The sequence below is a fragment of the Halichoeres trimaculatus genome, unplaced genomic scaffold (genome assembly GCF_033239565.1).
Source record: "Halichoeres trimaculatus isolate MK-OKI-2021-1 unplaced genomic scaffold, fHalTri1.1 fHalTri1_scaffold_11, whole genome shotgun sequence".
NCBI lineage: Eukaryota > Metazoa > Chordata > Actinopteri > Labriformes > Labridae > Halichoeres > Halichoeres trimaculatus.
This window is the reverse complement of record NW_027437189.1, coordinates 21,022,039-21,044,296: the sequence shown is the minus strand read 5'-3', so window position 1 is coordinate 21,044,296 and position 22,258 is coordinate 21,022,039. Positions and strand designations below refer to the sequence as shown.

General features: G+C 39.4%; 1 protein-coding gene across 1 annotated transcript; it reads left to right on the top strand.

Annotated features, from left to right (window-relative positions):
* Positions 1–84: 84 nt before the first annotated feature.
* On the top strand, positions 85–21,617 carry gnai3 (guanine nucleotide binding protein (G protein), alpha inhibiting activity polypeptide 3). The gene is made up of 10 exons (XM_074682215.1): positions 85–282; positions 456–799; positions 9,024–9,066; positions 9,564–9,705; positions 9,790–9,947; positions 13,793–13,921; positions 16,153–16,282; positions 16,740–16,893; positions 18,310–18,517; positions 20,142–21,617. The coding sequence occupies exons 2-9, from the start codon at positions 682–684 to the stop codon at positions 18,498–18,500; spliced, it is 1,065 nt and encodes a 354-aa protein (XP_074538316.1). The 5' UTR covers positions 85–282; positions 456–681; the 3' UTR covers positions 18,501–18,517; positions 20,142–21,617.
* The last annotated feature ends 641 nt before the right edge of the window (positions 21,618–22,258 follow it).

Genomic DNA, 22,258 nt, shown 5'->3' with positions numbered 1-22,258 from the left:
AGCTGCCCCTCTGGTGATTAAAAAAAAAAAAAGAACAAAAATAAACGTTAACAAGCTTTTCAGCTTTTTACCCACTGCATAACAAGTTATTTCTCGTCTTTCTTCAGAATTTGGGCCACGATTCAAGCTAGAGAGAACAAATTCTCTTTTTGTAGCCTATTTTTAGACGACTACATTTCCCGTCAGCCCTTTAGAACGCACCAATTTTCTTTTTTCAGTGCTGTTTCCTTGGTTTGCAGCTGGATGAGCTTGATGAACGAGCAGCAGCCACAGTCTATCTGAGTAAGTGTGGGGATATTAGAGGGATTTTTGCTTTACGCTTTATACGCCTTCTAAATAATATTTAACAGAAACTATTTTGCGCTCTCCTTTCATTATCGTTGTTTTTTCGGGTGGAGACACTTTGAGACAGTTTTTTTTTCCGAGGAGTTTCGTCACTTTGATTTTTCTGACAGGACCCACGGTGGAGCGTGGACAGGCGCTGTTTCAGCTCAGCATCAGACTTTGGGCAGTGGAGCCCCCGGTGCCAACGCCTTTCCCCCCTCTCTCCACTTCTCCTCATCGGCTGGGAAAGAAAGTTGTGCTCACACCGCCCCTCAGGGCTGTTCACGGCTTTCCTCTGCTACCCATGAGCTGCTGAAACGACAGGCTTCTTGCTGGAGAAGTAGCGAAAGAGTGAAAATGGGCTGCACAATCAGTGCCGAGGATAAGGCTGCGGTGGAGAGGAGTAAGATGATTGATAAAAACCTTCGGGAGGACGGAGAAAAATCCTCCAGAGAAGTCAAACTCCTCCTGCTAGGTACGCTACTTTCTCTTTCTAACACATGAAATCAACCGAGCCATGCCTTTTGGTACTTTGCCCTCTTGACTGCAGTTTTTATCTTCTTCTTCTGTTGGTTTAAAACAGCTGTGGCTCATCATGTCTCCACTGCCAGAACTCAAACAGATGTTGGTGGTGAGGGGAAAATTACTCCTCTGCTTACCCACTGAATTTTTAGTTTGGAAGAAGTAGAAATAGATTAATTCACTTATGGATACTTCTTTTCAAGTGCTTGAACTTGACACATAGCAATGAAACTCCTGTAGGCCTGTTCTACTTCTGTGGTCACAACCTAAACTTTTCAGCTGTAGGGAAACCTAAACCTGTAAACTGTTTTGACCATTTGCTGTAGCTGTGACTGTTAGTCTGAATTATTGTCACACTCTCAGTAGTTCTGACACTGTGGGTGTGGACACAGACGTGCCAGATGGATTAAATGCCCCTAGACCAGCAGTAAGCAACTCTTTTTATACTCCATTTATCTGGAACTTCTCTCTGTATAAGGTCCATGCCAGCTTCAAAACATTATCTCATACCTTATTCACACCCCCCCAAAAAATCAGGCTTCTTTTTATTTTTTTTTAGTTTGTGGGCATTTTGAATTAAGCAATATCTAAATACCACATCCCTGACTGGAAGAGAAGTGAAAATATGCCGTTAAAGTGGAATTTGTAATGTAGCGTGGGACATATCTGGTGCTGTGCTGTGTTAATTTCATCACCTTATTTCATGACAAAAATAATAACCAAACACTTGTTATATTTTTCCATAATTTCCCAAACTGTTTTGACGGTAAAAACTACTCTTTACTGTCAGTTCAGTGAATGCATGAACACATAACAGCTGATCTGTTCATGAAACTAAAAGGCATGTTTACAGTTAGCATCCTGTTTACATATTCAGCAGATAGAAAGTTATCCTGCTGCCAAAATGTTGTTTCTGGCAAATGATGAACGTAATAAAAATGAACACAGTCACAGTGAGTGTTCAAAGGTTTCACACAGCTTGTGTAGTGCTGCCCTGGCATTACCACCAAAAAATGTCTGAATTGTAAAAATACAGATAACATAGATAAATGTTTCTATTTTACAATTCCTGTGACACCAAGATGAGAGAAGAAAATCATTTAACAAGTACACACAAGTGAGTGAAGCATTTTATCAAAAGGAAATTGTGAGCACATAAGTAGCTTTTAACTGACTCGCTTTGTGTGTAAACATCCAACATCCCACATTCATCCATCCACCAGGACTTCCTGAAGACGTTCAGACATAATGCACTGATGGTTTGTGATGCATATTCAGCTCTGTCTCGAGATACAAACTGCTTCACCCTTGTTGATTACAAAAGAAATATCCCTATAAAGAATCTCTTTCTCAAAGTGGGAGCCTTTGCTTGAGTTTTCAAAGTATTTAGTTGTTTTCGGTCAACTGGATTTGTTGGTTCTTATCGCTGGATTAAAGTATGTGAGGTATGTTATGATGCCACCAAGCAGCTATTCAAGGCGTTAGATAGCCTAGTTCCACTTCGTACAACCATATATGACTGTTATAAAAATGGTCCTGCTTGTTTCTTTGTGTTCATGATCACACTCATACAAATCTCTACAGATTCTGCACCAGACTTCAGAATTGTAGCATGAGAATCATTATGTTATGTATCTGAATTGGTGAACACAAATGTTTCTTCCATTATCTATTTAAAGCAATGTAAATAACCAAGCATACAGAAAAGAATATCTTTGCCAGAATTTGATTATTGCAAATAGTTGGCTACACTGGGATGAACAGAGAGACATCCATCGCTGCCAGAGACAAATAATGTCTTTAGATGAAAGCTGGTGAGGTCCTAGTTTGCATTATTGTGGGTGGCACTATCCTGTGAACAGGTAATAAAAGACAACTTTCAGTTTTACAGACAACAGACCAAGAACTGTACTTACCGTATGACCAACAGAGAGGGCATTTCCCACAGTTTCCACAGTTTGGACGTTAGATTACAGCCCATTTGCATTGTTTTGCTTTGTGAGAAGCACAGCTATTTGAGGGTGACTGTGCCCAGTGCGTAATGGCAGAAGTAAAATAGATTTTAGATGATGTCATACAAACTGTTTTGGGATGAGTTCAACAAGGTAAAAACAAATCCTCGCCACCAGCTGGCTATAGCTTTCAGGCTGAGAATATATTCAGTGGCAAAATGATGCAATGAAGGCTGAAATCTCATTGTGTGCTCGTATTCATCCAAGTTCTGAAAAAAAAGAGGGTCAGAAAGGGAGCGATTTTTCCAGGCAGAGCCCTTCTCTCTCATCTGTGCTGAAATGAGAGAGTTATGGAGGAAAAACAAAGGAGTTCAGCTGCTGTTTAACCACTAAGCTAGAGAGCCAACACACCCTTCCAATGAAAATGTTCTCCTGTTAGACCACAAACACTGATTCATAAAATATCTTAATTTAAGATTCTTGTTAAATGAGGCTTGGTTTGGAGTGCAGACTCCTGCATGTCTCTGTGAACGTCTGTGTGGTGTTGGTTTGTAAGCTGGCAGGTAGCCATGCTTGGTAACAGGCCAAAAAATACCATGAATGAGATAATTGGTGACTGACAGAACTGAGGAAAGGAAACAACGCAATTCCTCCCCTGCTTTTCTGGAGAGTTGGGATGAATCTCTTTCCTGGTGACAGCTTAACCAAAATATTCATGGACTTCAAACTTTCTGGCTGGCCAAACAATTTACACTCTCTCCAACAAAATGCTAAAGGCGTACCAAAAAAATGAATAAATTTAGAAAATAATTGCTCTCACTTTTAGAGTCTTGAACATCCGAATTGTTCTCTGGTGCTTTTAAAGAAATCAGGTATTCATATTTTAGATTCCAGTGCCTGAATAAGTCTTCATAATGTGGATATAATAAGCAAAATAAGGCTCTTTTACCGGTCCAAAACATAGACTGTAAAAAAAAATGGACGTCCGCTTGCTCGACTTGAAGTTAGGCCTCCACAAAAACTGCTCCCCCTGGTGGCTGGCTGCAGTATAGGTTAAAAAATCTGTCTTTCCAGCCATTCCAGATGGGCTGTGGTCAAACTTTAAAAAATTAATACTCCTCATAGGAATATTCCTCATGTCCGATTGTTGTGGTGATTTGAAGATATCATTTGGCTGTCTTGTATTCAAGTCCTCTTTTTTCAAAAAAAAAATTGTTTTCATTAGTTATACGAGGTTAAAAACGAGGCCTTGCGTAACGTTTAACGATGATTGACAGATACCGTTCTCGTGTATTTTTTTCGGGGATTGTAAAATATGTTTGGAGGTAGAGTCAAGAAGTGATCAGACTCTCGAAAGAAAAAAAAATATTAATTTTGTCACCCAGCTCCACTCAGATTCTCCCAGAATCCCTCATAGTCTCTACTGCGCAGACTCTGGCTGCACAACTGCTACAATGGCTGCGCCTGTGACGGGGGTATTTTGGCTTCAAAACCGTACAATGATAAATGGCAGAGCCACACTGAACACTCTATATACAGTCTATGGTCCAAACTTAGTCCACCTTTTTTATGGAAATCATTTTTTTAATGTCTGGATGAGTTTTCCAACACATGTATCATGTTCACACAGGTTTTCATGCCTCCTTTGTTAAACTACAGCAAAGGTTTTGGTAGCACTTTCTTTGAACTCTGAATTAATAATGTGTCACCAGCACATTAATAGAATATAATAACTGCTTATGAGGTTTAATCATTTTAATATATGGTCTTCATGTCAGAATGAACCAAAAATGACATAGATAGACATGACTCACGGGCAAAAATCAAGGTTAACTCTATTTAATCAGGCTCAGTACACAGGTAACACACTATAAAGGGGGTGGTATTTAGGTCAACAGGCACAATCAAAGTCCAAAGTCTCAAATCGCGTACTTCTGTAAGTTCACTTACATGAAGTGCACTGTGTACACCAGGGGTGTCCAAACTTTTTGCAAAGAGGGCCAGTAGTTCCTTCTGATGTTTTTTAACCACAAAAGTTACATGCAAATGTACACTATTATTACAAAATTTTCATTGTCACAATTCTCTTTATTTTTCGAATGGCAGTGTAAACAAATATAAGCCACTCAGGCAGATTCGAACAACTCTAAAAACTCAATTCTGCCTTGTTTAACTCCTATCTGGAGAGTCAGATAGCAATGAACATTGAACAGTATGAAATACCTTAAATTTCCACGAGTTTGGTAAACATCTTTGCCTCATGAACATTTTAAACAGGAGTTATGTGTAATGCAAAGTTGTCTGTTATCATTAAAGTTTTAAACAAGTGAATTTTGCTCTTTTCTTTTGCAAGATCTTTCAAAGAGTAATAGTTTGTGCCATATCTACAGGTACACAACATTAACAGTTAAACCCGAATCTTATTCAAGATGTTATATAAAATAAAAAAGGACCATCAGTCCAAGTGCATAAGTATGCTTTTGGATTTTCACTGTTAATAGTGGCGGATTCAAAACATTTAGTTTCATATTGATCAAGAAACCACTAACTTGCTGACACTAATGAGAAGGATGATACTGAGATCTGGATTTCAGTAAAGAGGCCACGTCTGGTTTGAGGGAAGTGGTTGAGATGCGTAAAATGTCACGTAAGTGGGAGTCACTTAGTCTTGAGCTCAATCGATTCTTGTTTAAGTTCATGACAGAGAATGTCTGCTCACACAAATATGTGGAGCAGAATAAGCTCAGCATTTTCTCAGCAAGTGTTCGCATTTCTGGAAACCTGCCCTAATTCAGCTGCCCATAAAAGTCAACAAAAGAAAGCTGCTGGTGCTTACCGCGCCGCTCATCATCACACTGCAGCTCAATGAGCTCCAGTTGCAGCTGTGGAGGAGCATCATCAGGGTCCACGGAGAAGGAAGAAGAGAAAAGCAACATGTCCTTTTCAATAACTGCAAAATCCTGAAAGCGTTTGTGGGGGGGGGATAGGGATACACACACGCACACACACACACACACACACACACACACACACACAAAGGGAGAGAGAGAGAGACAGACGCAGTCTGAAGTTTGGCGCTGTGGCGACAGTTAAGGTGAAACCAGCAGGCCATTCATCCAAAGCCGTAGCAGCTGGTGTCTGACAGGAGCACAGCAGCAGGCCGTCTACTTCACAGATCCCCAGGAACCTACAAGACAAACTCAGATCCTCCCAGAGAGGTGTATGGTCAGTAACTATAACAGGACATTAAAACTAGGGAAACAGGAGCCCTGTGTGTTAGTTACCCCCAGCAGTCTAAACCTATAGCAGCATGACTAAGAGCTGGTTCAGATCTGATCCAGCTCTAACTGTAAGCTTCATCAAAAAGGAAAGTTTTAAGTCTACTCTTAAAGGTTGAGACCATGTCTGCTCCCCGGACCTCAACCAGTAAGTTATTCCAAAGAAGAGGAGCCTGATAACTAAAGGCTCGACCTCCCATACTACTTTTAGAGACCCTAGGTACAACAAGCAGACCTGCATGTTGAGAACGCAAAGACCTAAACGGATTATACGGAACGATTAAGTCTTTCAGATACGATGGCCCGATGCCATTAAGCGCTTTGTAAGTCAGAAGAAGAATTTTAAACTCTATCCTAGATTTTATAGGTAACCAGTGTAGAGACGCTAACACTGGAGAGATGTGCTCTCTCCTCCCAGTCCACGTCAGTACCCGAGCGGCAGCATTCTGAACCAGCTGAAGAGTCCTAATAGACTTATTAGGACAGCTGGATGAAAGAGAGTTACAGTAGTCCAGCCTAGAAGAAACGAAAGCATGGACTAGTTTCTCAGCATCGCATCGCATGCTAATGACAAAGCTAACCTGTAACTGTAGCTCTTTAAAAACAACCGCTAAACAGGACAGGAAAGGACAGGAGAGGACCCCCATATCCAGCATATAGAGCTCCTCAAACTGCTATTCGATGCACTCTTAATACTGAGAATGAAATATGGTAATCACAGTTGAGCAATAAAACTGTGGAACTGGGGAAACTGTTGTTTTTTGGGTGTGTAGGGGTAACGTTATGTAAAAGCATGATACTATATATTAGTAGTATATATGAAATGATACTTAGCTACTGGTTAGCTCATCTTACCACAAACTACAGGAACTAGGGAAGCACTCAGAGGTCGCAGACCTCCGCCAGGCATATTGTGATTGTCACCAACACATTAGTCCTACTTTAATGTTATTCTTCCTTTCAGCAGACTGTCTGCTACAATTTGGTGTTAGTTGCAGGTTTTTATGATAATTTGTTACCTGACAGTGTTGAAAACTATGATGACCGAGTACATATTTCATATTCTGGATCTTAGTGTCCAGAATATTGCCAGGATCTGGATCATACTTTTACACCTGTCATGAATTATGGTGACCTTGTCTTGTATTGTTTTGCAAAGCAATCCAACCATTTATCGTAGCATTATATAAACATATGGTGAAAAAGGCCCTATCTCACAATGATAAAGAATCCTTTAAAAAAAGTCCTGGATCCAGACGGTGATCCAGACCACCTCCACAATTTACTCACTTCTTACTTAACCCATTTTGAACATTTCCTAAAAATTTCATCAAGATCCATGTTTTAGTTTTTGAGTCATGTTGTTCACAGACAAACGAACAAACAAAGTCTCCCAAAAACATAACCTCCTTGGCAGAGGAAATAAACAACTCGTTTTATAAGGAACAAAAATCCTCAGTGATTTCTATCTCTGTCTTTTCTCTGTGATATTTTCCAAAAGAAGAGGGGAACCAAAAAATAGATTTAAAAAGGACGCTGTGCTGGACTTAATCTTTCAATGACACTCAAGTTTCACACTATTTTAAGACTTGCTAAACCAAGCTGAGATAAGCTAAGCATAAATATTGTAGCTTAGTATTGTTAGTGCACAATTAAATCAGAGGACTTCCTCAAATGTTCAACTGTCCCTTTGAAATTTCCGCTGTGTTACATAACAATGGTTGACACAGGCAAAAAAATTGTGCTTTTTATGTGGAGTGTTTTCAAGTCTTTCCTACAACAAGCTGAAACAATTAATTTATGAGTCACCGAACAGTGCGTTAGTCATCAGTTATTACGCAGATTGAACAAGTGGTTCTGTGTGACAGAAATGACTAACAACCGTTATTCGCAGGTTTTTACTTGGAAAGATGTTCTTTTCTGTGGTCAAGAGGATTTTTTCATTGCTTGATATTTTATGGACCAAATCCATTTACTTCTGTCAGATATGTTTCAGATCCCTCGTCTTTAGTTCCAGCTTTGTTAGTGTCAGCTTTCCTAGTTGTTTGGGGTTTAAAAACAACAGAATATAATCCTGGGGACAGTGCTAGGTTGAAGAAATTTCTCTGAAATAGAAGAGGAGCAGACTCCCTCATACGACACTGCAGTGCTCTGGATAGATGAGAGTTCTGTGTTTATTTCCGTGCTTTAGATTGCTGACAGACTCTTTAAATAATCTGAGGGGTTTTATGGCCCCTCTGCTCTCTGACGCTCAGAGCAGCATGGTATCTGGTATTGTCTCTCCAGTGGAAAAACACTGGCTCAGCCAGAATCGTGACAACTGTTTCCTGTTTGGATGATAGTTGTAGAAGTACGGCCGAGGTTCCTGGTGTGAGATTATTTCCCCTCTTAACATTATTACATGAGCCTTTATTGTGTTAAAGACTTTGATATCAACTGTGCCATCATTTATCACAGGTTGTTTTTATCCTGCTTTCCTAGAGAAGGGACCAATAACATTTCTGTTTCCCATAATCCTCTCTGTGCTGCAGCATCTCTGTGGTTTACTGTACACATTTTAGGGTTGGCAGATTGTTCTGGATTCCTAAACATGACACTGGTGTCCACGTCTTTGTGTTCCCAATGATAAACAGCTTATCCAAAGGAAGACTGTATCATCTCATACCAAAAAACACACAACTTTAGTGCAGGAATCAGGATAATGAGAACTCCCTAAGTCCTCACTCAAACACTCGCTGTTGAATTTCATTACTAGGCTACTTCTTCTTTAATCCTTGTGAAAGAAGTCGTACGGTGCATGATTCCTGGTGGGATCAGATTAACTTCTGTTGTGAAAAGCTGTCCTGATCTGTCCTCCATGTGAGGTGGATCTCATATCTTGTGTAGGTGGTTTTGTGGCTGATGTCATTCCCCCTGTAGCTGCCTAACCACTGTCCTTGTTTTTCAGGTGCTGGGGAGTCTGGGAAAAGCACAATAGTAAAGCAGATGAAGTAAGTAACAGTCTCGACTCCACTGCTCACAACATTATATCAAACTGATGCCTCCCATAAAAGGCTTCAGCACTATTTTCGTATTTAGTTGACGAAGGACAGTGGCGCTCCCTCCCTCACTCTTTCAGCTGCAGCCTTGTTGTCAGAGGTTAATGGTGTGCGGAGAGCTATGATTGCAAACAGGGTTCATCCCTCATTGGAAGCAAAGCAGGAGCCTCATTTCACTGGGCTCAGGCAGAGGAGGAAGCACCCTTTTGCATAACATGTCAAACAAAGGAGGCCAGTGGTAGCCTGGCAGGACCTGAATAGATTTCCCCCAGTTCCCACATTAGACATGCTGCATGCACTCTGAAGCTCAAATTCCTGCACTAATGACAGTGTGGCATGAAATCATTCTTGAAACTGTAATTTGTCCCATATTTGTTTTAGACCTTGTTCACATTTTCTATTGTTTATCCGGACTCTAAGAGTGTATTTGGATTTTGTGTCCATATAAGGATTATTCATGAAGACGGCTACTCAGAGGAAGAGTGCAAGCAGTACAAAGTGGTCGTGTACAGTAACACCATCCAGTCCATCATGGCCATCATTCGGGCTATGGGTCGCTTAAAGATAGAATTTGGAGATGCTGCACGGGCAGTAAGTCTTCCATAGTCTACCTTTTTTTTAATGCAGTTTTTAAGTGCCAAAGGTTTTACTGAACTGTATGGTCTCTGTTCAAAGGATGATGCCCGCCAGCTGTTTGCCCTGGCAAGCTCGGCAGAAGAAGGTGTGATGTCAGCAGAGCTGACCAGTGTCATCCAACGGCTGTGGAAGGACGTTGGGGTTCAGAGCTGCTTCGACCGATCACGAGAGTATCAGCTCAACGATTCTGCTGCATAGTAAGAAAACACTTCTCTATTACGGAGCTAAACAGACCTAACAAGTTCAACAACACCTGAGAACCAGCACGTCGTCCTCACCTCCTTCTCCTCACCTTGTGGGAAGACATCAGGCCTTACACCAGTTAGCATTGACATGCTACAGGCTGCTAACAGCTGAGTTCACATGTAAACAATTTGGCCATGGTTACATGTAGGATCTCCAGACAAACACAGGAGAAAAAGTAGTAAAAATATCACTGAAGCCTCAAAAAGTTTGGTGTCCATGACCAACTAATGAACCATACAAAGTAATGATCCACTCCAAATACAAAGATTACGAAAAAAGAGACAAAAAAAATACAAGAAACGGACAAAGAAGAGAGAGCTGCTGCAAAACGCAGCCATAGCCAACAGGGTGGCGCCTAGCAATATGACAGATCAGCAGATCTGTCTTAAATAGACAATACAAATACTCAATATCAATACGAACGTAGAATCTATATTATAGATTCCATCCCTCATGCAGCAGTTATTCTGCAGTGGTCTGTTCAAACTTGAGAGTCTATCAGTAAAATGAAGAGTGAGGTTACATTAGCTCTGCTTGGTGAGGTTGGAGTGGGTAGATGAGTGCTGGCAGGACATAATGAGGATTCACTCATATAACACGTTACGAACGTGCCTCAGAGCACGGGGCTGTGAGAAGAGCTGAATGTAGCTGGCTACTAAACTACACCACAAACTGAGTTTGTTGTTGTAACATTTTAACCAATGGAGTTTTGTGAGTAAGAATAAATACAAAATCTCATCACCTTGAACCCTGGTTCAAGGTGATGAGATTTTGTATGTGTATTTTTGTATTTTAAAAAGTTGGTTAACAAAGAAAAGTAGTGCTAATAACACGATCTGCTCTCTTTTCATTTGCTTCAAAACAAACATGCCTTATATTCTCAAGACAGAGGGTGCAAGGGAAACAGAGTCTCTATCCTTGGAAAATACTAGGTTTTTCAGGTAGTCCTCAAACCCCCTCTAACAAATAATTACTTCAATAAAGTTATTTCAATTAATTCTGGAGATGTCAAAGATGACTTGATCAATCCGTAAAAACAAACAATCATATCATGTTTAGCTTCTCAGGTGTGAGGGGTGGAGTTTTTTCTTTATCCATGTAATAAAATAAGTTTTTGCATTTTCTGTTTGTTTTTATGGATGTTTTTGGACAAAATAACTGAACAGTAATAAGACAAAGAAAGTAATATGTTGACAAATAAGTAATGAAATCTCATTTTTAAGCCGGACCTCAGTTCCATTCACGATCAGACTTCTAGAGAGTCAGCGCTTTTTACAGTAAATACTCAACTCAGGAAGAGTTTCTGTATTTTCCCATGGAAATGAAACTGCTCTGATGATGATAAAGGGTGAAGTTTCTGATTGCATCACTCACTTTTTTTTTCAAGATCCTCTTCTAAGTAAGCTGAGGGGAATTTCTTGTAATGTTGTTTCCCTTATTACAGAGAAGTGGTTCAGGATTGACTAAGACCTTTTTCTCCTTTATATGCGTGGCTACAAAGGAAGAGACAAGATGTGTCTTGCTCGTCATAGTCTTGTGTCAGCTTGTTGCACAGATTGGTTGCATTCCTTAAAAAGGAGAAACATGGAGGAGAAAGAAACTGACAGAAATGATCTCTGCCTGCTTTTACCTGCTTAGACGTCACTTTACTCAAAATCATGAACACTTAACTCAACGATGACATTTAACAACTAAACACAGATGAAAAAACAGACAGCTGTAGCTAAGTTCTACCAGGTATTATTTATGAGACGAAGATTTGCAGTTTCTGCAGCATTCATATCACACAGTTTCTCTGCTAGAAAGTAGCTCGCTGTGAAGGACACATTCTTTGTTTTGGAAATAGTCGGGCCGTCATAACTTTCAGTGCACTTTGTCCACACTACAACACAAGGGGAACCAGTGGAGTTAGTCTGTTTTTACTCAGCCCACAAGGAGCCTGTGTTTATAATGCACCAAAATATGAGCCCATATTTAGTATCATTCAGTGGAGTCCTGGGATAACTGTCTGTAGAGCAAGATTCACCAGACATAAAGCAAAAAAAAGTTTTCTATTCCACTGAGCAGCAATCTGTAAAGCTCCAAGATGACCTCAACTCACCATACAGCGATAAAATAACATATAAGAAAACATAAAACTTTACAGTTAACCTTATTTTAGGGTATATATTGGGAAATCATTCATTTTAAAGTAAGGCTGATAAATTAAGATACAATTGGGATCAATATTAGAAGGAAAAATCCTTAATGTGCTATTGGCAGGTAGCACAGAAAACTTCTGTGTACAAATAATAATAAAAAAGAAAATCTGTTATTTATGCTCCCAATCCATTCCAAGAAAACCCAGTTAAGGCGCTCAAAGGTTGTTTTTATAGGCAAAGATTTAATGATTGAGATAACAGAAATCAGCTGATTAAAAAACCAAACTAGTTAAGTCTGAAGCCTTGTCAGTGTGGCTACTCTGAGTGATGTTAGCACTTTCTTTAATGTTCATTTTGTCTTTTACATTCCACATTTGGTTGAAACAGTCCTTGTTTTTTTTTTTTAAATAAAAACATTTTCCTTTCTTAAATTACAGAATTTCAGGTCCAAACAGTTTCTGCACTGCAAAAAATGGAAATCTTATCAAGTGTTTTTGTCTCATTTTCAGTAGAAAATGTCTTTTTAGACTTAAAACTAGCCAAATTCACCTGACTTGTCCAGAAAAAACGTCTTGTTTTAAGTTATTTAAAGACAAAATGAGGTCTGCCAATGGAACAAGAGAAAAGTTTCTTGTATCAAGACATTATTCTAGTTTCAAGCTCATTTTCTATTAAATCTTTCTTGTTCCATAGGCAATTTTTTTTACTTGTTTAAAGCGAATCAGACCTCATTTTTGTCTTTAAACAGCTTGAAAAGTGACATTTTTCTGGACAAGTCAGGTGAATTTGGCTGGTCGTAAGTCTAAAAAGACATTTTCTACTGAAATAGGACAAAAACACTTGATAAGATTGCAGTTTTTTCCAGTGTGGCTTTTGTTTCGCATGAATTTGGTGACAGAAAAATCCAGTTCAATACTGCTCCTGACATGAATGACATGTTAATTAAATATATGACAAATCCCGCTGTAGTCATAAAATGCTCTGACACAGTTGTTGGAGACAGTGTGCAGGGTATTCCTGGCTGTGAAGCAGGAGCATTGCTTGTGAGGTGAACTTCTTTAAATGCTTAGAAACAGTGTTTAGAGTTGACTGCTTTCTGCTGAGACGACTTTGCATTCAGCCAAGACCAACGGGCACACTGTCTTTGTCACTGTGTTGCTGCTTCAGTATCATCTGTTTTTGCTGTGCCTCATACCACCTTCCTCTACTGGTCACTTTGTGTTTTAAATTTTATTTTCAGTCAAACCAGCACAAGTTTAATTCACTTCATACTGTACCAGTGTTATTTTGATGATTATGACCTAATGGTGGTCATTCCCCACTTTCCTCCTCTATCCACTGTCCTATCCTCTCCACTTCAAATCATCACCCCTGGCAGCACCAGCCTGGTCTGACACGCTTTGTAACCAGTATGCTTTGAGCAGAGAAGTAATGGCCTGCCCTTTTAACAGCCATTTTCTGCTTAAAGTACTGCAACACAATAATTCTGTCCTGTTGTATTGGTCATCAGGTATAGGACACAAATCGCTTTTCAGAGAAGTTATTGAAAGTTTGTCTTATTTACAGAACTTTAGAGCACATACCTGTGTCATATCATCCAATACAATATCTATGTGTACAAGCGGCAGAACATGAGCATGTTTTCTGTCTCTCAGCTATCTGAACGATCTGGAGAGGATCTGTGAGCCAAACTACGTCCCGACTCAGCAGGATGTGCTGCGTACGCGAGTGAAGACAACCGGCATTGTGGAGACTCACTTCACCTTCAAAGATCTCTACTTCAAGTCAGTATTAACCAGAATCAATCTGAATGAGAGATTTTACAACTGAGAGATTATGATAAATACTGAGCTTGTCTACTCTCCTGATAAGCATTTACTTCCTCTAAATACAGGTGACCTAGCTGTATTTTTTCCATCACAGAGCTTCTGGCCCTCTTGATAGTTAGGAAATTGTGATGTACTTGTTCTTGGATTCAAAACACTCAAACTGATTGTGATTGATTTTCCGATTATTCAGTTTCAGAAAATGTAAACAGAGCAGGCAGAATGACTTAAATTGCAGAGCCTTCATTTGTTTAATTTTTATTTTTCTATTTTACTGGGTTGGTCCCATTGAGATTAAAAACCTCTTTTTCAAGGGAGACCTGGCCAAGACAGGCAGCAGCAAAAACACAAAGTTACAGACAGGACACACAAAAAGAGACAAAGCACAGTCAATAAAGCACAATGTAATGGATTAAAATCACGGTCTAGGAAATAACAGTTCAACAACCGAGCTAAAACATTTGCTTTTCATAGAATCAGCTTGCATGTCTTTCATTTTGGATTTAAAAAACATTTAAGGGCACCAGCTCCTTGAGCTTTAAGTCATTCTGCAACTGGTTCCAAGATGAGGGTGCAAGGTACCCAAAGGCCCTTTTCCCAATTTCAGTTTGGGTGTTTGGGGCAAAGTGCAGAGAGTACTGTTTGTTACTTTTCTGCATGATAAAAACACATAAATAGTGGGGCAGCAGACCAAGAACTGCCTTATAGATTAAAGTGTACCAATGTGTGAGCCTCCAGGTCGCCAAAGCAGGCCATCCAACCTGAAGGTACAACTCACAATGATGAGTCAGAGGTTTACAGTTATTTATGAACCTCAAGGAGGCATGGTAGGCAGTATCCACCATATGAAGACACTGTGCAGAAGCCTGCATGTATAAAAGGTCTCCATAATCTAGAACAGGTAAAAATGGTTGCAGCTAGGGATGCACGATATTATCAGCACAATATTGGTATCGGCTGATAAAAGCTTAAAAACACGTTTATCGGTATCAGCAGATATGAAAATTTCTGCCGATACGCACAGCCGATATTATTATTATTATTATTATTATTATTATTATTATTATTATTATCCATCTGAAAAATAAGCTCCTTAAATAAAATGTAGCACTTCATTTATTTGCACTGCAGAGCTCTGTGTCTGTCACCAGGTTGTTTCAGTAGCTCTAAAATAATCAAATGCAACTTGGTTATGTTTAAAAATGCATTGTACATTTAAAGTTCATGTGATCTAAAGAAATTATTTTTCTGTATTTCAATACTGAATGTTTTGAGTTTGAAAAAATAATACATTTCTTATTTATGGTAAAATCAAATGTTTTTTGTCTTGTTTTATGTGTGTTTCTTAAACAAATAAGACCGTCACAATAAGAGTAACATATAAATTCCAGTACAGGATAGACTTAGCTTTCTTTACAATGAAAAAAACAAACAAACTTGTGATTATCGGTATCAGTATCGGTATCGGTATCAGCAAAAAGGGGTTTCAATATATCAGCATATCGGATATCGGCAAAAATCCAATATCGTGCATCCCTAGTTGCAGCAATAAGACACTTTTTTACATTAAAAGATAAAAAACACAACCTGTTTCTTAAATAAAAAGCTAGTTTTGGCCTCAGCTTTTTCCCTGATACAAAGACAGGATTGCTTGTGTTGTATCTCATATTTTTTCATACTGCAGATAATATCCATAATCACGAAGGTTATTTAACGTTTGAGAGCAGTTTTAAGTCGATCATTTCACATTTCATGGTTTGAATAACTTTTGGTATTTCTACGGTGCACCTGCATCCTCTTAGCGTGTTAGGAGCTCCTTCATGCCTCATTTTAAACTTCTTCCATAACTCACAAGAGCCATCCACCTGCTTCAGTCACAGTTAATGTCATTATGTGACTTCACTACTTTTACTCTCCTACTTATAAACAGATGCTGCTCCATTGTTTTTCTTTTGTCTCAATTTAAAAACCTCTGTGTAGATTCACATCAATGCTAAAGCTTCAAATGTAAATAAATGCAGTAGAAACAAACTTGTGTTTCAGTGCATGTGAGGGTTTTTGCTGTGGGTTTATAAACCCCTTCAAATTAATGCATTGAAATGATATTCAAGTGAAGTTATCCAGTCACTGAACATCGATTTATGAAGCTTCTGTGTCTTTGTGTCTCTGTGTGTTTTTTGCCTCTGCAGGATGTTTGATGTTGGGGGTCAGCGCTCAGAGAGGAAGAAGTGGATCCATTGTTTTGAAGGAGTCACAAGTATCATTTTCTGTGTGGCGCTCAGCGACTACGACTTGGTCTTGGCTGAGGACGAGGAGATGGTAAATGTTGGAAACACAACATTGAGGTGATACCACATTTTGTGTGTGGAGAAAGCAGCCTTCTTACAGCACACAGTCAGGTTTTTGTGAAGAGGAAAATCACAGGTGTAACTAATAAGATTAAGGATGGCTCCAATTCAAGTGTCCCAGTAAGCCATGACAGTGAGCCAGCTCTTATTCTGTGGCTCGTACACGCAGGCAAAAACACAGCAGAGCCCTTTCATTTGGATTCAGACACTGTAGACTTATAAAGGTGTGAAATTAGTCTTTCTAATTTACGTTGCTTATGACATGGCATTTGATTTATAAGCCATACAGAGCCCTCATGTCAACGTGCAATGTACCATCGTTGTTATGATTATTAACATTCCTGCTGTCCTGCTCTGCCCTGACATGACAAAATGTCATCCAAGGTAAATGCCTCGAGTGTGTGTGTTCAAATCTGCTCTCTCCTCAGAACCGTATGCATGAAAGCATGAAGCTTTTTGACTCCATCTGCAACAACAAGTGGTTCACACTCACCTCCATCATCCTCTTCCTCAACAAGAAGGACTTGTTCGAAGAGAAGATCACCAGGAGCCCACTCACTATCTGCTATCCTGAATACTCTGGTGAGACAAACCAGTGAATTCCGCCTCAAATACACCAGATAGGTCTGCAGTAAAGGTCCCATATTATGCTCCTTTTCTGCAGTTTAATATGGATCACTGATGTCTTCATGAAATGATAGTAACATGTTTTGGTCCAAAAAGCCAATAAATCAAGCACAGCAGCATTGTTTCCAGGCCCACATAGCCCCTCTGTTCAGAACGCTCTGATTTAGTGGGCGTGACCTTCATATGTAAATGAGACACCGCTGATACCGCCCCGCTCTTCCACGTCACTGAGAGCAGCGCCACGAGCTCCGAGTGCACAATGTTTAGAAAACAGCGAAGCTCGTTCACCAAAACATTACAGGCTAAAACAACAGGCTAACCGCAGCTAAAGTTAGCATCCCGAAGCTAGCACAGAGACAGCGGGGACACTGAGGAAAAGCTCTTACATCTGCTCCACAGCACACAGCATTTAAAATACTCACATTTCCAGGGTCCGAGGTTTGTTGGAGGATGGTTGGTAATGCGCCTGGATTCAGGACCAGTCTATTCGCTAGCCCTCTGTTGTACTGTCCAAAGTTGGAAAAGCAGTCGACCGTGAAGTGACTAGCACACACATGCACAGTTTTACTGAGTGTAGCTGGCACATTTCCTTGATAAATGAACTCTAGCCACTTAGTCTTGTCTTCTTCCGAGATGGGAAGCTTGTGCATGGAACTATGTGGCTGTTTACAGCCAAAAACAGAGCAGTGATGGCTCTTCAACTTGGGAAAGGGAATCGCTGATGTTGGTAAATCCCCAAAATCCAAACAGCTCGTTTTAGGTCAGGATTTTACATTCACAAGCACTACTAAGTACAGGTTTTGTCATTAAGTATCACATTTTGTGGGCTGGGAGGAAAGCCAAAGACCCACAAATTTCACTAAAAGACTTCATAAAGTGATTTTTTTGCATAATATGGGACCTTGGAGTTGACACAGTGACTTGAATGGAAACCTATCTGATCCGTTGCCTTGATGGAGCGGAGACAAACTGCAGACACATCTGGTGTATTTCAGCCGTTAGTTTTACGTTGAAATGTGGTTTTGTGTAGTTCTCCCCTTAAGTGTGTTGAAAAGAGGAACTATTGATTCATTTTTTTGCTGTGTTTGAGCATCAACTTTGTGGGAATGTAGGATTGAGCTGACATTGTATTTTAACTTTTAAAATAAGGGAATTCTGATAGCCTGCTGTACGCAAGTTTCTGATTCTGATTCTGATTTGACATATAAAAAATAACATAAGCAAAGAAAAACATTTATTAAGAAAAAAATCTGAAAGAGCCATGCCATACTAAGTTGTAGATAAGAGTTATCTGAATTCAATTTTATGTGTTTTGAGAATTTTTGACATTAAATTGAGGCTGTTATAAAATTCTTGTTTTTCTTGCTGTAGGTGGGAATTCATACGAAGAGACTGCAGCTTATATCCAGTGCCAGTTTGAGGACTTAAACAAAAAAAAAGACACCAAGGAGATCTACACCCACTTCACCTGTGCCACTGACACCAAGAATGTGCAGTTTGTGTTTGATGCCGTCACCGATGTCATCATCAAGATGAACCTGATAGAGATAGGGCTCTTCTAAAGAATCACGGCCTGAAGGTCAGCAGACTGAATTACATTATTGAATTTCAATTTTCATGATTCCCCTGTAACTTCTGTTTTTTCTGTTGTAGAGGTTTGGCACCAAGGTCATTTTACTGTAAATGCAAAGAAATGATTTTGCAACATCAAAGGGGGATTTTCACATGTGATAACAGTCAGCTTATACAAATTGAACCAAAGTCCTTAACTCAGTTTGTATCAACAGCAATTAAATGAATGTGTCGACACATCATTATGAGGTGGGGTGTCAATGCTTGTGTCACTTCCAATATGGCATATGGCCACCATAGCTGATTTACTTCAGAAGTCTGTTTTAGAAACAGACGGGTGACAATGGGGAGACTATGTCCATTAATACAATATAATTAATCAATTAATTAGTTATACAGTCTTTGCACTACTAAACATGGGAACATGTGAGCTTGTCAATGTGTCAGATTTTGAAAACCCTGCCCACTGGAAACTGTCTGCTCTGAGCAGAGCTGAAAAGTAGGTTTTTCAGGCATGCCGAAATATAATTTAGTTTATGTTTGTTTGTTTGTTTTTTGTTTCTTTTCAGAAATGAATTACCAGCAGTCACATGCACACCAAGCAAAAAAAGTTGTTTTCACAGTAGAAATAAAAATGTTTACAACCTGGTAAAAAAAAATGTTCCCCATGTGAATCCCTTACTTCACTATTGGCACACACTGTACGGGGATGAATTTTCCTAACTCAGCGCATTAGAAGCTGTTAAGATTGCGAGTTCACCCAGTTACAGGCTGACTCCCGCCTACGTGACTGACATGACAGCTGTTAGTGTGGAGACTAAAGCCCGCCCCATTTACAATATGGCCAGTACTCGCCGAACTGCTTCATAACTCTGTTTCAGAAACAGACGAGTGACGTCACAGAGACGATGCCCATTTATTATACAGTCTATGGTCCTGCCAGGACAAGTGAAACACACCAGACAAAGTAGAAAAGGGGTCACCAACCAGGCTACATGTCAGATAAAGACTTTCTGAACAAAATTGCACAGCTCACTTTTTAATAACATTAATCATAGCAGAAGTGGTAATACTATGCTCACGGGTCAATGATAATTATTTTACAATGATTTACACAACAATGATGGTAGTAAGGAGCTCCATTGTGACCAGTGCTGTTTTTTTTTGGATCACTCCCACGGGCACCTTAAGCGGTTCTTGCGGGCACCCAGGTGACCCATGAGGTAGAGACTTTAAAACTTAGCTGAAAGAGAAAGTGGCGGCTAAAGTGTTAGCAGTGACTTAAAATTTAAGGCTAACTGTACGAAAAAGTGTAATTACTTGTTGGCAAAGATGGGTTTGTTAAAATTTCAGGGGTTTGTATTATTGCTTAAACGCCTATTAATGTTAAGAGAAGGCTTAACTTAAAATACTACAATAATACAGATTGGACGCATAGTTAGGCTAACATGGTAGTATGCTTCATTTACAGTCACTTGTACCAGCATGTAGTGCTAGCTAACAGTAGCCTAGATTCATAAATTTGACCGTCTTTCATGGATACCTTTTAAATATTGAGTTTGCCTTAAAAACAAGTTCAAAACCTCCTCTAAAGCTTGGCTCGTAAATGATTGATTTCATCTTCTTTGCAGGTGTCAGGAGGAAGAAAAGGACTTTGGGGCTGGCATGTGGAGTCTGCAGAAAGCACATTGCAAATTACAGTAGGTCTAAGGACTGAGCTGGTGGCCATGCTGAATGCTGGACCTTAATCCCAATACTTTGGGACTTGATACTATGATCACTTTTGTCTTAATGGATAATGAGAATACTGAGAGCAAGTGATGAGAGAAGAAGGCTGGTGATATGATGATTGTGAGCTGTGTGGAGTCCTGTCTTATTTAAAACCTGTCCATTAATGAGGGGCTGGCAGGGAAAGCCCCTCTAATGTGGGGACACATTAAGAGTTTGTCATATGTACAGGGATATAAAGAGCCTTTTTTTATGAGATCTATGACTACACTTCACAGTTTCACAAGTCAGATGTAAATTCAGCTCACTTTTTGTTTGTTGCATCTCCTTTTAGCCTACATTTTATCATACTGCTTTGAATGATTTTCCACTGTTGTATGTTATTTTAATTTTCTAGTTGCAGTTGTTTGGTCTTTGTACTTTGGGATGTTGGATTAGTATAACTTATGAATGCAGAAGTGTGTGTGAGTGTGTGTGTTTGAGCAGTTTGGTGTATAAAACAACCTTTTCTGGGGTTGGAATTAGCTGAAATCAAATGAAGTTGGTAACAACACCCCTAATTCAGTCATTAAAAAATAAAACATTTATTTAGATGTAAAGAGACTTTGCTGCAAATTAGCTAGTTAGGGCAAACCTTGTTTTTTCACTACAGAAGTGTGAATAACTCATTTAATTTACTTAGGAGAGCTTTTCATTTTTAAGGTACAAATAAATAAGTGATAGGTGAAGCCACATTAACACGTTAAACATAAAAGGTGCAGCAGTTTGATTTATTTGTGTTAGTTGGCAGTAGTCATAGCGTAATATTAAGAAAGCCTACCATGCACTGTAGTGGAGATGGGCATGGTACACAGATGCAATAACATTATTGAATTTCCATTTTCATGATTTAAAAAATCACTCTCAGTGGAATGTTGCTGCAAATACATTTTTTCCGAAGCTTCATTAAATCGTGAAACAAATATGTCTCATCATTTTCTGAAGACCAGCTTACGACACAACCTTCAAATTTTCACTGTGAAGATTCTTGTAGACAGTCTCACCTGAACCATTCAGGAAAAAAGAGTGGGCTCATTGAAAAGGTATTTTTGGACTCCAGAGTCATTTCTTTTCATGCTTGCATTAAGGGCTAAAGTCAAGTTATTTCTTTATAAATGTAATATGAACAAACACAAGCCCTGTGAGATATTTTGCTATGAAGGAGTGAATCTAATGATTAAGAAATTTATCTTTTTGTTTTTATGGACTCAGATTTCAAAAAGTACTCTGTGGCTGGAAAGCCTTGGTCATTCATGTGTATTCCTCTCTATAAGGATGACGCTGCATCTTTTTACCGCTGAATCGTGATGGACAGATGGATGAATAAAAAAAACACACTAGGATCCAGTTTGATGTGACAGAACTGAATTCCAACAAGAAGACTCTTTGCTCTGATCATGTCTGAGTGCCATGCAAACCATCAGAAGCTCCTCCACCGACTGATACCTCACCATGTAGCTCCTCTCCCACCTCCTCGCTCTGACTGATCACTCAGTGATGTCCTTGCTGGCTGTCACAACCAAAGAATCTGTCCACTCCACAATCGTGCTGTGAATCTCCTCTTGTAGATTACAGCTCTAATTTATTTTTGCCCTCTCAATTGGTTCATTGTTAATGAACTTCCGTACGCTGCAATTCCCGCCTGACTAGAAACAGGGACTTACATAACATCATTATAACTCCATAAGAGTGACAGCCTGAGGCTCTCCTCCAGTGTTGACAGCTCTGTTTCTCTAATTTAAAATGCATTATTCAGTGATTGACAGTGCAGCTCTGCAGCAAAAAGACACACAGACACATGAAGTTAATGCATCTTTATTTCATGCCTCTACATTTCATAAGAAAGGACAAAGTCGGTAGGTTTTCATTCCCTTTTCATAATAAAGCAACATCCCTCTAGTTATACCCTCTGTCTTGTACATTTCCATACAGATTTATCTTTCAAAATATATTGAATTATCTACTCTTATGTACAAAGTTT